General features: G+C 42.9%; 1 protein-coding gene across 3 annotated transcripts in view; it reads left to right on the plus strand.

Annotated features, from left to right (window-relative positions):
- IL18RAP (interleukin 18 receptor accessory protein) overlaps nt 1-15,678 on the plus strand; it is a 33,881-nt gene that overhangs the window by 963 nt on the left and 17,240 nt on the right. For all 3 annotated transcript variants that reach the window (XM_086701436.1, XM_086701438.1, XM_086701437.1), the window contains exons 3-6: nt 1,246-1,341; nt 7,451-7,620; nt 9,671-9,989; nt 10,086-10,275. In XM_086701436.1, the coding sequence (XP_086557562.1) occupies nt 7,548-7,620; nt 9,671-9,989; nt 10,086-10,275 (582 nt within the window). In that variant the 5' untranslated portion in view covers nt 1,246-1,341; nt 7,451-7,547. The remainder of the gene's footprint in view (nt 1-1,245; nt 1,342-7,450; nt 7,621-9,670; nt 9,990-10,085; nt 10,276-15,678) is intronic.

Genomic DNA, 15,678 nt, shown 5'->3' on the forward strand with positions numbered 1-15,678 from the left:
AAGTACTTTGTTTATCTTTGGCAGTAAGATTTTCCTTCCTAAAGCTCTGTTGACACTTACCTTCTCTAGCATTTTCCTCTCTTTCGCCTTATCTCATCAAAAACTTAGGCCAGCAAAAATTTTAGTTCATTGTCAACCAAAGATAATTGAAGGTGTAGCTTTGACCAATGGAGGCGGAGGAATCTTCAACTTCTAACAAAAGAATCGTGGCTCTCAAAAAGCAGGTATGAGATGTTTTGGAGAAGAGACACGTCAGATACCTGAAGATGCCCTGTTGGCCTCCTGTCTTCTTCTGTGACAGGATAGCATGTAGTGATGGGATAGTCAGAGGCTTTGAGACCTCTGAATCTGGAAATATTAATCTGGAATAATATTCTTCTAATACTTACCAGATGTGTGATTGTCATTAATATTGGGGACTTCTATTTCAAACAATGTGAGCTTTGGTGGTCCATCAGTAAAACGTGAAGGACAATCATCTTCCCATCTGTGACCAGAAAATAAATGAGAGCAATGCACTATATTCAGTGACACCTGTCCATGGTTTTAACTCCTATCAACAGAGACTCTACAGACTGTTTTAGATTAAGTTGTCCTTGCCCAATAAAGCATATACTATGCCTCTTGTGTGATTCCATATGATTCGTGAAAGTGTTTTGGTGATGGTGGAATGAGAATCATCACATAGATGTTAAATAGTCTTCAGGGGCACCTGGGTGGCGCAGTCGGTTAAGCGTCCGACTTCAGCCAGGTCACGATCTCGCGGTCCGTGAGTTCGAGCCCCGCATCAGGCTCTGGCTGATGGCTCAGAGCCTGGAGCCTGTTTCCGATTCTGTGTCTCCCTCTCTCTCTGCTCCTCCCCCGTTCATGCTCTGTCTCTCTCTGTCCCCAAAAAAAAAATAAATAAATAAAAAAAAAAACGTTGAAAAAAAAAAATAGTCTTCAAAAGCAGACATTGACAAACAAGCCACACAGTGTGTTAACCCACATAAATGGGTTTCCAGAATAGGCTTGTCTTTGTGTTGTTCAGTTGCCACCAGTGCTGACAACAGCTGTTATAACTCAGCCCGGACCCACCTCCCCAAGCTCTATTATTTCTTGAGCAGGGCTTCCTGAGGATGCTCCCTGGACCATAGTGATGGTCCTGACACTCGTTTATAAGGTAGATTCCAAAGTTCTCCTGGCGAATCTGATTTAATATGATTTGGAGAGTCCAGAAATCTGCATTTGTAATCAGTATTCCAGGTGACTCTTGAAATCAAGAAAATCTGAAAAACGATGTCCCAGAGAGAGCTGTAGCATGGAAAGAGCTCCAGGCAACCTGAAGTCCTAGACCAGCAGGTGAGTGCATCATGGAGAGAGCTTCTGTTGGCTCTGGTTGGGATAGAAATTTCTGAGGTCTGGAGACTGCTAGGTGTGGTAATTAATTTGCTATAGGCTTTGGATATTCAAACATGGAATCACAGAAATGTTAAAGCTGAAATGATATTAGAAATCATGTTCTCATGGTTCCCTAGCCAAGGAGCTTAAAAACAATACACATTTCCTATCTTAGACCCCAGAAGTTCTGATTCTCTAGCTCTAAGGTGAAGGAACTACTGATACAGTCCAAATAATTCATTTTGCAGATAAGAAAACTGAAGTACAGAGAGAGGCTAAGTATCTTAACTGGAGTCACACACCAAGTGAATGGTCAAACGTAGATTGATGTGCATTTGTTCTGACTCCTCTCGAAGTATTCTGTATTTATCTGAGATGACAGAACTGATCGTGATTTATACACAAAGCTTTGTCCAAGGATTTGAAGATAAGATTTCTGAAACAGGATCCCTGTTCTTAAGGAGCTCCCAGTCTAGTGGGAGAACACAGTATATGAAATAACAATTACAGTGTGGTGTGGATAACTTACCAACAAGGAGTTACTAAGGTCCTGTTGTTGGCCAGCCACTATTCCTGGAGAGAGCATGAAGGCTGGAAAAGACAGACTCAGTTCCCACTGGTATGGAGTTTTGATTCTAGTTGAGGGAGAACTTTTTTTTTTAAGTTTATTTATTTTGAGAGAGAGAAAGGGAGAGAGCATGCATGAGCAGGGAAGAGGCAGAGAGAGAGAGAGAGAGAGAGAGAGAGAGATCCCAAGAAGGCTCTGTGCTGTCAGCCCAGAGCCCAACACGGGGCTCAAATACTGAACTGTGAGATCATGACCCAAGCCAAAGTCAAGAGTTGGACACTTAACCGATTGAGCCACCCAGGTGCCCCGGGGAAGAAATTTTTAAAACAACATATTTTGAGACGGTAACGTGAACTAAGACAAATATAAAATGAGTAATAAAAGATGGTTGCTGGCCAGTACAGTGGTGAGGAGGGAGGGATGAGCTTATTATGCCAATGGCCAGAGAGGGTCTCTCTGGAGAAGAAATTCAAGATAAGACATGAGAGAGCCAAATCAAGTCCCACAGGGTTTTATAAATGGTGGCTGGGATGAATTCGGTGTCTCACATACAGTGGAGCTGGTGAAGTCTATAGCATGAAAAGGGCATGCTCAGGTTTGCTTTTTAGGAAGATGTCTCTAGAAGTTGGAGATGGAGAGATTATTCTATGAGGCAAAGGGAAGAAAGGCGAAGGGGAGGCCACATCTTAAAAGGCAGTTGCTGATCTTGCCTTTTTCCTCGACCACAGTCTTTAGAAAAAGAGCCACCAATGGGGATAAACAAAGCAGTGACTCTAGTCCCTGTGCCTGGCTCCCTTCAAGGTGTTCCACCGTCTCATGAAGCCTCTTGCCCCCTGAGCACACTCTCTTCTCAGCAGGTCAGTGGCCAGGTGAAAACATCCTGTGCTCTGGTCCCCACCTGGGCAAACTGGTCTGAATGGACCTTACTGCTATGCATGGCCACGTGCCTCCCACCCAGTCCTGATTTCTCCATGGTTTGGGGGATTCTATCACTTCCTAATTCCTCACTCTGACCTGCTAGCCTGCAAACTCATTCCCCTAAATGGAGTATACGCTCTGCCCTTGTCCACAAGCGCTCAAACACCACCTCTGGCTTCTCTGTGCATTGTGTGCAGCCTGTGGACTTCACGGCTTGTCCCCACCCCTCACATTCCTCCCACTACTTCTTTTTCTTGCCCTGCTCTCTGTCAACTCAGCCCTGGCCCCTGCCCAAGCTGATCTGATCTATTGGAGCCAAGGCCAGAGGACATTTCTCAGTCCATTTTGTGCCTACTCGGTAGCTTCTGACACTAACATCCCATCTTCCTTGTGGACTCTCTCTGTGCTTAGGATGAAGATGGTCTCTATGTTCTGTTTCTTCTCTTCCTTTTTTGGCTTATTTCGTTTCATCCTTAGCCCTGACCCACCCTTACCAGGCCGGTGTTCTTTAGGGAAATCTGTCTGCCCTTTCCTGGCAGCTTACAGATGCTCCTGGCTTGAATGTTTCCCTATGCTGCTGACCCCCAGAAGCATTTCTTAAGTTTAATTGTTTATTTTGAGGGGGGAAGGGGAAGAAAGAGAGAATCCCAAGCAGTTTCCACACAGTCAGGGAAGAGCCTGATGTGGGGCTTGAACTCACGAACCCTGAGATCTTGACCTGAGCCAAGGTGGGACGCTTAACCAACTTAGCCACCCAGGCACCCCACAGAAGCATTTCTGAGTCCTACCCAGCTGTCTTCGCAATGCTCCAACTGGATCCCCAAAGACAGCTCAAGCTCACTATTTCTGTTAGGGAAACAGTAATTATTGACAAAAAATTATAGACATTAAAATCACTTTCTCCTCCTGCATCTGAAGATGTTGGAGATATGCCATGTGTTCGTGTGTGTGTGTGTGTGTGTGTGTTGGAAACTGGTTGAAATGAAGAATTTTATAAGATGAGGAAAGTCAAGCACTTATTTATGAGACAACATGGGAATACCTGGAAAGAAAGGTCCTGGGCAAGTTGGGGAGTGGTAGCAGTGGTTGCAGGAAGGACAGCAAGGCAGGGAGGGGTGAGGAGAGGAACTTGGTTGGCTGGTTAGATGTTGAAAGAGAAAGAGATTGATTTTGTCAGCTTCCTAAAGAATATGGATATTGAGGGGAGACTTTTAAAGGGGCCAAGTGACATTTCATGTAACCTTTCTTTCCTTTCTCTTCCTTCCTTCCTTCCTCTCTCTCCCTCTTTCTTTCTTTTTCTTTCTTTCTTTCTTTCTTTCTTTCTTTCTTTCTTTCTTTCTTTCTTTCTTTCTCTGTGTGTCTTTTCTTCCTTCCTTTTTACTTTTTCTTTTCTGTCATCACTGTATTTATTTCTGTAATGCATTCTTCTGTATTGCTTATTTGCATGTTTATGTTGACAAAGACACTCTTCTCTTTCTTTTTTAACTGTATATTTATTTTACAGAGAGAGAGAGAGAAAGAGAGAGAGAGAAAGAGAGAAAAAACATGAGCAGGGGGAGGGGCAGAGAGAGACACAGGGAGACAGAATCTGAAGCAGGCTCTGCATTGTCAGCACAGAGCCCGACTTGGGACTCAAACTCGCTCATGAACCGTGAGATCATGACCTGAGCTGAAGTTGGATGCTTAACTTATTAAGTCACATGGGCATCCTGACAAAGGGTCTCTTCTTGACCAAACTTTAGTCAAGCTCCTCTGAGACCTCTTCTCCACTAGGCCTCCACCCTGACCCCAGTCATATGTTTGGTCTACCCAGACCAGCCTTAGCAAAGCGTCCTGCTAAATCATCCTTCTACACTTGATATCTGATCAAAGTCCTCTTCTCCCATCCTTGATATCTAAGCCCTTGATTCACCTTGAGCAAGAACTCCGTTAGATCCATTTAGTAAGAATCTCTCTACCCTTGATGTCTCTTTAGTAATTTCCATCCCCTGACCCCCTCACCTTGCTCTTTGACTATAAATTCTCCCTCGTCCTTGCTGTATTCTGAGTTGAGCTTGATTTCTCTCCCCTATTGCAATAGTTTTGAATAAAAGTATTTCTTACTGTTTCAGTGTCAGTAAAATTTTTTTATTTAACGTTGTTCTCACAAAAACATGTTTTTGACGTGAAATAAAAGTGTCAATGAAATTTAAAAAATAAAACAAAGAATTCAAAATGAAAAAACAACAACAACATTGTTTTTCACATTGTGACAGATCCTTGAGGACAGGGACTTTACTGTTTATTTTGTCCACCCCCTCTCCCAACTTTAAAGAGCCTAAGACTTTAGGCTCTTTGGGAGCCTAAAGTATGGGAGTGTCTTAGGGGGAATTCTTAGACAAAACTCAGGGATAAGTTTTCTTATACCTACCACCCCAAGAGTAACCCATAGAGTAATACAGAGTAATTTTTACATTAGTGACAATAGTTCAGGACTCTAAAAGGACAGATGAAAACAGTCATATAAAAAAATTTACTTTTATTTTCTGCTCAAAACAACATTAAACAACAATCAAATATTACACACACTATTCTGGTCTGAATGTGTTCTTCCCCAAATTCATATGTTGGAATTTTAACCTCTAAAGATGATATCACTAATAATGAGTATTAGGAGGTAGGGCCTTTGGAAGGTGCTTAGGTCATAAGGGTGGAGCTTTCATAAATAGGATTAGTGTTTTATTTTTTTTATTTAAAAAAAAATTTTTTTAACGTTTATTTATTTTTGAGACAGAGAGAGACAAAGCATGAACGGGGGAGGGTCAGAGAGAGAGGGAGACACAGAATCCGAAGCAGCTCCAGGCTCTGAGCCGTCAGCCCAGAGCCCGACGCGGGGCTCGAACTCACAGACCGCGAGATTGTGACCTGAGTTGAAGTCGGACGCTTAACCGACTGAGCCACCCAGGTGCCCCAGGATTAGTGTTTTATAAAAGAGACTCCAGAGAGATCACTAGCACCTTTTATCACCCGAGGACACCATGAGAAGGCACTACGAACTAGGTAGAGGGCCTTCAGGATAATACGACCATGCTGGTGACCTGATCTTGGACTTCCCAGCCCCCAGAATTGTGAGCAATAGATTTCCATTGTTTATAAGCCACCCACTATGTGGTAATTTATTATAGCAGCCCATTGGACTAAGACCCACACCCAATATCCTTATCTCTCATCTCTTATAATTCATTTGAAAGTTGCAATGGCCACCCTATCAACAAGGGAGTTAAAAGTGCCATGAACGCAGGGCAGGGCTCTCATTCTGTCTCGACATGATCTGCTCCTTTACTTTTTCTATTTCAGAGGATTATTTTGTTCCCCACCCCACCTTTACTTTAACTCTTTTTTTATGTTTAGTACTGTTTTTTTTTACTTTTAAATTAATTGTTTAAATAGAATTTATTGTCAAGTTAGCTAACATGCAGTGTATACAAGTGTGCTCTTGGCTTCAGGAGTAGACTCCCATGATTCATCACTTACATACAACACCCAGTGCTCATCCCAACAAGTGCTGTCCTCAATGTCCATCACCCATTCCCCCCACCCCTTCAACCCCCCACCTTCACTTGTTAAAATTTATTTTTAACACTTATTTATGTTTGAGAAGAGAGAGACAGAGCAAGAGTGGCGGAGGGGCAGAGAGAGAGAGAGACACAGAATCTGAAACAGGCTCAAGGCTCCGAGCTGTCATCACAGAGCCTGATGCAGAGCTCAAACTCACAAGCCGTGAGATCATGACCTGAGCCGAAGTCGGACTCTTGCCTGAGCCATCCAGATGCCCCAACCCCCACTTTCACTTTAAAGAGCCTAAGACAGTATGGGAATGTTTTAGGACAAATTTTTAGGCAAAGTTCAGGAGAAAGTTTCCTTATTCTAACAACCCCAAGGAGTAATACACAGAGTAAGACAATAATATTGATACCCAGTGACCATTTTTCCTTTCTTATTTGGGGAGAAGAGAGTCTATTCTCTAACAGCTGTTACAACTACTAATAAAAGCAAATAAAACAGACATGTGGACGTTCTCAAATTTTATACATATGAGCTACAGTACAGGCTTCCTAACTGTGGAGAACCTGACATTTTCAATCAATTTGGGTCCCCTTTTCTGGAAAAGTTTCACTTAACTTTTTCCAAGATACTCATGGAAATATGCATGCTAGGTGATAACATGAAGAAGAAGAAGAAGAAGAAGAAGAAGAAGAAGAAGAAAGAGGAGGAGAAGAGGAGGAGGAGGATGAAGAGGAAGAAGAGGGAGGGGAAAGGGAAAGGGAAGGGGGAGGGGGAGGGACAGAAGGAGAATTCCATGAAGAAATGGCACCAAAAGAACACATGGTATGGTGCAGAGGTCCAAGTGGTTGCCATGAGTTTGAGACGCTGTTCTTCCTCCTTTAGATGTACAAGAAATGACACGTTCAACGAGCCTTCCACACACTATTGTGGGCACGGGAAGGCTCGCTTGGGTGTGACCTGCCCTTTCAAAGCTTCCTGTGTGACTTGCATTTTGATAACTGGTCCTGATTTCTCCTTTTCTCACCTCTTGACTTACAGAAATGAAGAGGGTTCTCAGGGAAGAGCTCTGAAACACAACGTACCACAGCCTGGCAAGGGAACAAATTCATTCAAGTGATGACAGGACCCAGGGAGAATGACGCTTTATTTGGGCTGGATATTTCTCTGGCTTGTCACAGGAGAGAGAACTAAAGGACTGAATATTTCAGGTAGGGATTTCACTTTTCACGTTAACACTGTGTGTCTTGTGGTCAAAGTATAAGGTGACAGATATTCTGATATATCAGCAACTTGACCTGTTAATACAGAGCATTTCCTTCTTATTGTTAAGACGGGTGCAGAGGGAGAGAAATGACTGGGGTGAACAGCTTTCAGCTTATACCATGCATCAGTGAGGAACCCAGTTACTAAAGCTGGGTGTTCAGTGGGAGCTGGTGAAGACGAACGAGGGGGTGGTTCAGCCTTCTCTAATAGGAAACTGCTATGGCTAGTGGCCCCTCAAGTCCATGAAGAGAGAGTTAGAACATGAACTTCTAAATGGAAACAGTGAAGAGGACAGACACAAAAAAGAGCTTAATCCCTTGTTAAATCCAGCACTGTTTGTAAATGTAAGTTAGAGTTTGATCTTTTCTTCCTTCAGTGTTGTTGAGACATAAGCGATATATAGCACTGGGTAAATTTAAGATATATAGCAAAATAACTTGACTTACATATATTGTGAAATGATTACCACAACAAGTTTAGTTAATACCCATGATCTCCTATAGCTACCAAGAAAAGAAAAATAAATTTCCTTGTTTTTCAGTTGTAATGAGGACTCCCAAAATCCATTTTCTCCCTCTTCTTCTTCTTCTTCTTCTTCTTCTTCTTCTTCCTCGAGAGCATGTGAGTGAGGGAGAGGGGGAAGAGACAGAGAGAGAGAGAAGAGAAAGAGAGACAGAGAGAGAGAGAGAGATACACACAGAGAGAGAATACCAAGCAGGCTCCACACGCAGCACAGAGCCCAACATGGGGCTTGATCCCACGATCCTGGGATCATGACCTGAACTGAATTCAAGAGTCAGACACTTAACCGACTGAGCCACCCAGGCGCCCCTCAGAATCCATTTTCTTAACAACTCTCAGATATATCATACAGAAGTGTTTACTGTGGTCACTGTATTCCCACCACTCATGTATCTTATAACTGGAAGCTTGTACCTTCTGACCACCTCATCTAATTCCCCCACTCCTCACCCCAGCCTCAGGTAACCACAAATCTGATCTCTTTTTTTATGAGCTTGGTTTTTGTTTTGTTTCTGTTGTTAGTCTCCACGTATAAGTGACATCATATGGTATTTGTCTCTCTGTCTGACTTCTTTCACTTAGCATAATGCCCTCAAGGTCCATCCATGTTGCTACAAATGGCAGGATTTCCTTCTTTTTTATGGCTGAATAATATCCTATTGTGTATGTGTGTGGGCACAACTTCTGTATCCATTCATTTGATGAACATTTAGGTTGTTTCCATATCTTGATGATCATGAATTATGCTGCTATGAACATAGGGGTGCAGAACATCTCAACAGAGCATTTCTATTTCCTTCAGATACATTTCCAATAAATGAAATTTCTGGGTCGTATCATTGTTCTATTTTTTACTTTTTGAGGAACCTCCGTACTGTTTTCCACAGTGGGTGTACCAATTTATAATCCCAACAGTGCACAAGGGTCCCATTTTCTCCGTCTCCTCACCAGCATTTATCTCTTGTCTTTTCGTTGATAAGCCATCCTCCCAGGTGTGAGATGATATTTCACTGTGATAGTGATTGTTATGTCAAGACCATTCCCCTCATGATTAGCGATGTTGAACAGCCTTTCATGTACCTGTTGGCTAATTGTATATGTTCTTTGGAAAACGCTTATTCAGATTCATTGCCCATTTTTAAGTGGCTTATTTGGGTGTTTATTGTTTGTTTGTTTGTTTTTGTTGGTTTTGCTTTTGAGTTGTATGCATTCTTTATGCATTTTAGATGTTAATCAGATATATCTTATTAAACATAGTGTTTGCAAATATTTTTTCCACTTCATAGGTTGTCTTTTCATTTTTTTGATCATTTCTTTTGCTGTGCAGAAGCTTTTTAGTTTGATGTAGTTCTACTTGTTTATTTTTTATTCTGTTACTTTTGCTTTAGATGTCATATCCAAAAAGATCATTGCCAAGGGAGAGTTTCATCTTCTAATGAATCTCTTTGTTGTTTTGTTCCTTGTGGTTTTCAGATTGCATCACCAAAAAACTTCTTTGGGAATATTCTTCAGGGAGTGAGAAGTTTGTCTTATTTTGTGACTTAACAGAGTCACAGAAATCCCATTTTCACCACAGAAGTCAACTCTCACCAACCCAAGCCCCTGAAAACTTGCCCTGCAGTGGTAGTAAGGATCTATCTGATGTCCAGTGGTACTTTCAACCTCAAAATGGAAATCCATTAGGGGAAATAACTAACAACTATCATCACATCATCCAGGACAAGAGCATCCTACACTTTTTGACCACAGGAATGCATAATGCTGGGTCGTATATCTGTAGACCCAGGATTCGGTATGTCCCGCATGCATTCTTATGAGAAAACGTTCCCAAATCTTATATTACCTGGATATAACCTCTACGTTCACAAGACCTTGTTAACTCTCCTAGGAGCCTTCAGGGTGAGGCCTGTTGTGTCAAGACCATCTTAGAAGTTAAGCCTAAGACCAATGTATCATGTGTACCAAATAACTTCGTATCACACGAGCAACAACTTCTTATTGGCAGCACTGCCTATATTAATTGCCCCAGCTTCCACTGCCAAAGTGATGCCCAAAGTTCAGAGGTGACCTGGTACAAGGTAAGAGCGACTCCTCCAAAACCGATGTGAGAATATGGTTTTCACGGGAACATCTCCACAGGTACTTTATGGAAACGTGGGTTTGAGAACCTGAGGTCTAGAGCTTTGTGAATACGGACCTTGTGCCTACAGAGAAGGCCTGGGTCCCTAAAGTGGTCTTTCTCCTAGGTAGCCAGAGTCTGATATTATCATCGTAAGAACCGTCTTTTGGATCAGTGCCAGAAAAATTTCTAGAATACCAGTGTATTACACATGAGGTGAGACATAACCTTAGGGCCATCTGCCAATACAGAAGGCCAAGTGGGTTCATTTGTACTGTCTTTGGAAAGCAGTGGGCATTCCTCGGGGGAAGGGAGACCCCAACAAGTGAATCCTGGAGGGTTTCTGAATGAAATCGCAGACTGGAACACTTTCCAAAGAAAGCATATCCAAGAGGGCAGTTACAGCAAACACAGGAGGCCGGGGTAACAAGTGTCTTGCACAGGTGAGATGGGGGTGGGGGTGGGGAGTGCAATGTGAGGATGAAGAGGGAGGAGGAGGAAGGAAGAGGCAAGTTTCCTAATCATTTTGGGTTATGAACCACATGTGAGTAAGCTTCATAACAAAAACACTTCACATTATCATTACATCTTACAGTTTTTCCAAGTGCTAACAGATATATAAATGCTGCATAGGTGTCTCCTTCTTGTTGGAAGTCCAATACTTTGCCTTCAAACATCCTGCAAAGCTTTAAATTAGACTTCAAAATACATCTGTTAGTATAAAAATGTCGTTTTAAATCGCCAGTGATCAGTCAAGAAAGTGGCTCATGTTTACCTGGTGGCTCTATGTGTTCCAAGGCTCAGCAATCAGGGTCATGGCGGCACAGGTACCATGATGTGGAAGACACTTCATCACTTGATTCTCCGGCGACTTGGTGACGATGGGTAGACAGGTGTTATAGTGTCCACTGGGGAAATAAGTACACAAGGCGGAAAAGTGGTGTGCTCTAGGTCTCACATTTGTATTTTGAAGGGACAATGAAAATATGCCGGCCTCAGTAAAATCATAATTTTAAGAACCACCTTAATTTCATCATCTCTAAAATGAGGTTAGCCAGGAGACACCACGGTTCTGCTTATTCTTTTCAGTTCTCTTCAGAATAAAACTTCCTGTGGTTCAAAAGTATTTGCGATCCAGGAAGACAAATCTGACTATGGCAAGGTGGGCTTGTTCCTAGGCCAGTAAAGAAGGCTTACCCCTAGTTATTTCAGATGAAATTGCATTTGAATTTTCAATGATTAGTATCCCTGAAACGAAAGCTATTTTCACTTTCAGGTAAACATAAGCCACACAGTAGTTGCTAGCTTTCTGCATATATTGTACTTGTAAACTAAACCCGAAAGGCATATGGCATTCCCAGAAAGAAGCTTCATTTCCCTTCTCCCGGATCTTGACAGCAAATTTCAGGGTGTGTTCGGTGGTGAATAGGCATCCGCCAAAAAGTGGGCCAGCAATGGCGCTCCTTAAAATTGTACTTTCTGATGCAAATTTGGGTAGGTTATCATTCAAGTCATGTTTCCTAATTGCACGCGTGCGCGCACGTTACGTATGCACATACGCACACACGTACCTACACTGGCACGCGCACACACACGCAGTAACCTGAAAAGTCACAGACCTCACAGAAGGAGTGTATCACTAGAACTGGTGACATTAGGCAGCAAATAATACGCAATGCTCCTTTTCTTCATGCTAAGCCCCAGGTGCTCATGTGGTGGGCAGGTCATACTTAAGCCATCTCAGAATAGATGACAGATGCTAAACACTGGCTGAGCAGAGGAGAACATGGCGTTATTGAATTCAGACGAAACTCCTGATCAGGGATGCACCTGCCAGATGCATATCCAACAGGGTGGAGGCTCTAGGAGCTTTCAAAATATGTTTAATAGACACATCAAAAAATTTAGGCTTGGAGATTCCTCACTGAAATATTAAGTGACCAAGAAGTCAGGATTAAAGTGAATTATCTGGTATTTATTCAAAGAACATTTCCTCTGCATTTTGCTAATTTCTAAAAATACGATAAAAAATGGCCTCAACAGACTTTATCTGAAATAAATGACAATGACATTGAACGAGAAGGCATTTTTTGCTCTCCAGCTACGGAAATCCGTGACGTGGGAGAAATTATATAACAGGGCGTTGGGAGAGGTCCTTCTGCACTGGCACCGAGATACAGGTGTCAGTGACACCACTGGGGGCCTCTTGTCAGTTAGAGTTGTGCCCTGAGTACCCTTTCCATTGGTGGTTTAAGACAATCTCCCTCATATGCCACATTCACTCGCCACAATGATGACGTGGCTGCTGCGTCGTCTCTGGCCAGGCATTTAATGGAATGTGCGCACGCAGACCGGCCACTTCTCCTTCCCATTTCCTTTTGGCCTAGTTTTCTTGTAGTCATTCTGAGAACTGGTGAGTATTTGAGACTGGCTGAACCCAAGATCGATGGGATTCCCAATAGGAAAGAAGTAAAGATCATTTCGATTTGATTTTTGGAAAGTATTTTCAAGGTCCCTACAGTGGCCCCTTTTGTCGTTCTCGCTATGGTATTTCAGAATGCTCAAAATCCTGCACAACGTCCTAACATCTGTTCAGTGCTATAACCCCCATGTGGCCTAACCCATAGTGAAAACAGAGGCTACTTTCTTCCTTATTTTGAATAGTGTATCAATGTGGTCTGGATGGCATTAGCCTTGGGACAGCTCCATTATGTGGTTGATTCATTCTTAGTTGGCAGGTAAGCAGTTTTTTGTGGTTTTTTTGTTGTTATTGCTGTCGTTGTTTTCTCAGAAGCACTGCGATCAGGCCAATGCAATTTTGTGCTGGGTGGAATTTGTAACTCGTCTTCATGATTTCACATTTATTGCTGTTAAATTCAAATTTGTCGGTTTTAGCAGCATATCAAGAGGATGGAATTCTGAGTTTGAAATCCACCATACTAGCCATCACTCCCAGATTTGCGTGACTTGTAGATGAGAGGCAGGCATGACAGGTCTTAGCAAAAATACTGAAAAGACTGGCACTGAACAGCCCGTCGACTCAGCTATTGATTCTAGCACGATCCTTTTAGTTATACGTGGTCCCTTAATCCACAACTTGGGAGGTATTACTACTCAACTAACTGAAAAAAGGCACCTAAATGTTGACTCATCCAGCCCATGTGTATACATTTTATTTAACAAAGACACCGTCAAAGTATTTTCCAAATGAGTCAGTCACTACAGTGGAGACAGAACATCTACTGTAGTCCTGTATTCCTCTGAGGCTCTGGTCTATTCATTCTATCGTGGAAGGAAATGATCAGACAGCATGCCATGGCCTGAATGTTGACAGTGAGTGCGAGCTGGCTGTTAACCAGCGTTTCCTTTTTAAGGGTTCATAGGCATCTGTTCAAATAACCCATTCAAGATTTTGGCTAGAGATTAGTATCTAACTCATCAGTCTATACTGTTCATAATGTACCCTTTTCCAATTAAGAGGTAAGCACTAGTACAAAATTTATGTCTGAGTAGAATGTTATCAGTTGATGACTGGGGCAAGAGACCGGAAAGCTGCAAGAACAGGCACATGGGCAATGGAAAACAGAAACACGAGGGGCACATTCTGTGAATGGTGAGTGGCTCAGCATGGTGGGAGCGGAGAGTTCCCGAGAGGTGTAGTTAGGGTTAGAGCTGGAAACAGAGGCTGTGGGTTGGTTATGTGGTATGGTTATTGGGGGGGTTCCTGTTGGTGTGATTGAACTTTGTAAGGGTGAATCCTGATCTAGGGAACTAGCAGTGGGAACAGAAAGAAGGTGGTGGGTGCCAGTGTATCTTCAGAATTAAATACAAGATTAAATATTTAGGGAAACGTGAAAGAGATGACTCATATGTTGGGTCTTTCTGGCTCAAATATACTCACGGCATTTAGGAAGTTGACCAAATAGAAGTAAATTCAATGAGGGGTGAGAAGAGGTCACAGACACAGATCTGGACATAATGAATCCTTAAAACAGATGTGAAAACGTCAAGTCCATCAGGGAGGATAGGGCTGAAGATGTACATGCCGAGAGTCCTCCCAGACTAGGTAGTGAAAGCCCCAGTAGGAGCTCGACTGTGTCACCCAACTCCAGGCAGCACCATATGCATAGTACTCCCTGGAGTGGCTGCACTGCCCAGTAGTATTAGAGCTTGGTGATATTAGAGGGTAATATTACAAGAACAGTCCTACTAGAATACATTTCCTTTGTTTTTCTGGCTTCACACATACCTTTAAAAGTTCTATTTTCATGTGTCCCTCTTTTCTGCATGCCTCAGTTCTGTCTCGGACTTACTGACCCAATTCATACAGGTTCACGCTGGAGATGCTCCTCCTTCCGTATTTTGTTCAAGACTGTTCACGGCTGAGCAAAACAGGCCTATTAGCACCCCTCTTTTCTGTTGGAATCATTTGTGATCGTCTTACCAGAATGGGTCTCCCATCATTCTTGACACAAATTGCCTCTCCCTTATCTGTTTTCTTTGATGTTTCCATTTAGTTCCATCTTATTAAGTTTTTTTTTTAAGTTTATTTATTTATTTTGAGAGAGAGAAGAGTACATGTGAGGGAGGGACAGAGAGAGAGAGAGAGAGAGAGAGAATCCCAAGCAGCCTCCGCACTGACATCACGGAGCCCAGTGCGGGGCTCGAACTCACAAACCATGAGATCATGACCTGAGCCGAAATCAAGAGTCGGACGCTTAACTGACTGAGCCACCCAGGCGCCCCATTTGTTAAGCCTTAATAATACATATGAAGCCATACTTTTCTTTTTATGGAAAAAAAAAAAAAATCAGGTTGACTTTGTTTTGACCCATCCTCCCTGCAGCTTAGCTGAGGTCTTGGTCACGACTGCATCTTCTCCCCATTACTTTCTCATGGGACTCATGAAACGCCTCCACTCCAATTTCTGCTCTTTGTATGTATGTTGTCTAGGGTTTTAGCTCTGAATTTCACCCCATGCTCTGAAAAGGGGTTCTTGACCCCTGAGATCAGCTGACAGATATTTAACCTTATCTGCCCCATTTCTTCGCTTCCTTTTACTTCCTGCAGCCTGCAACTGCCCCTCTCTGATCAGTTCTGACCCCGCACCTTGGTCTCCCTGCCAGTCTACTGGCAGTTCCTTCTTGGGCCACAGGAACCACACCAGAGACTTGGAGTGGGGAAACCCTGCTCCTACCAGTCAGCAGGGAAACCGAAGGGAAACTCCTCAATGAGAACATGAAACTCAGAGTCAGAAAAATTCGGATTGACCCTCAGCCCTCTCACTCGCTAGCTCTGTGATAGAACAACACACAAACGCCAGAGCCTCAGTTTCCTCCCAAAGCCTGTGCAACCCAAGTCA

The sequence above is a fragment of the Puma concolor genome, chromosome A3 (assembly GCF_028749965.1).
Source record: "Puma concolor isolate L17-30 chromosome A3, mPumCon1.1.hap2, whole genome shotgun sequence".
Lineage (NCBI taxonomy): Eukaryota > Metazoa > Chordata > Mammalia > Carnivora > Felidae > Puma > Puma concolor.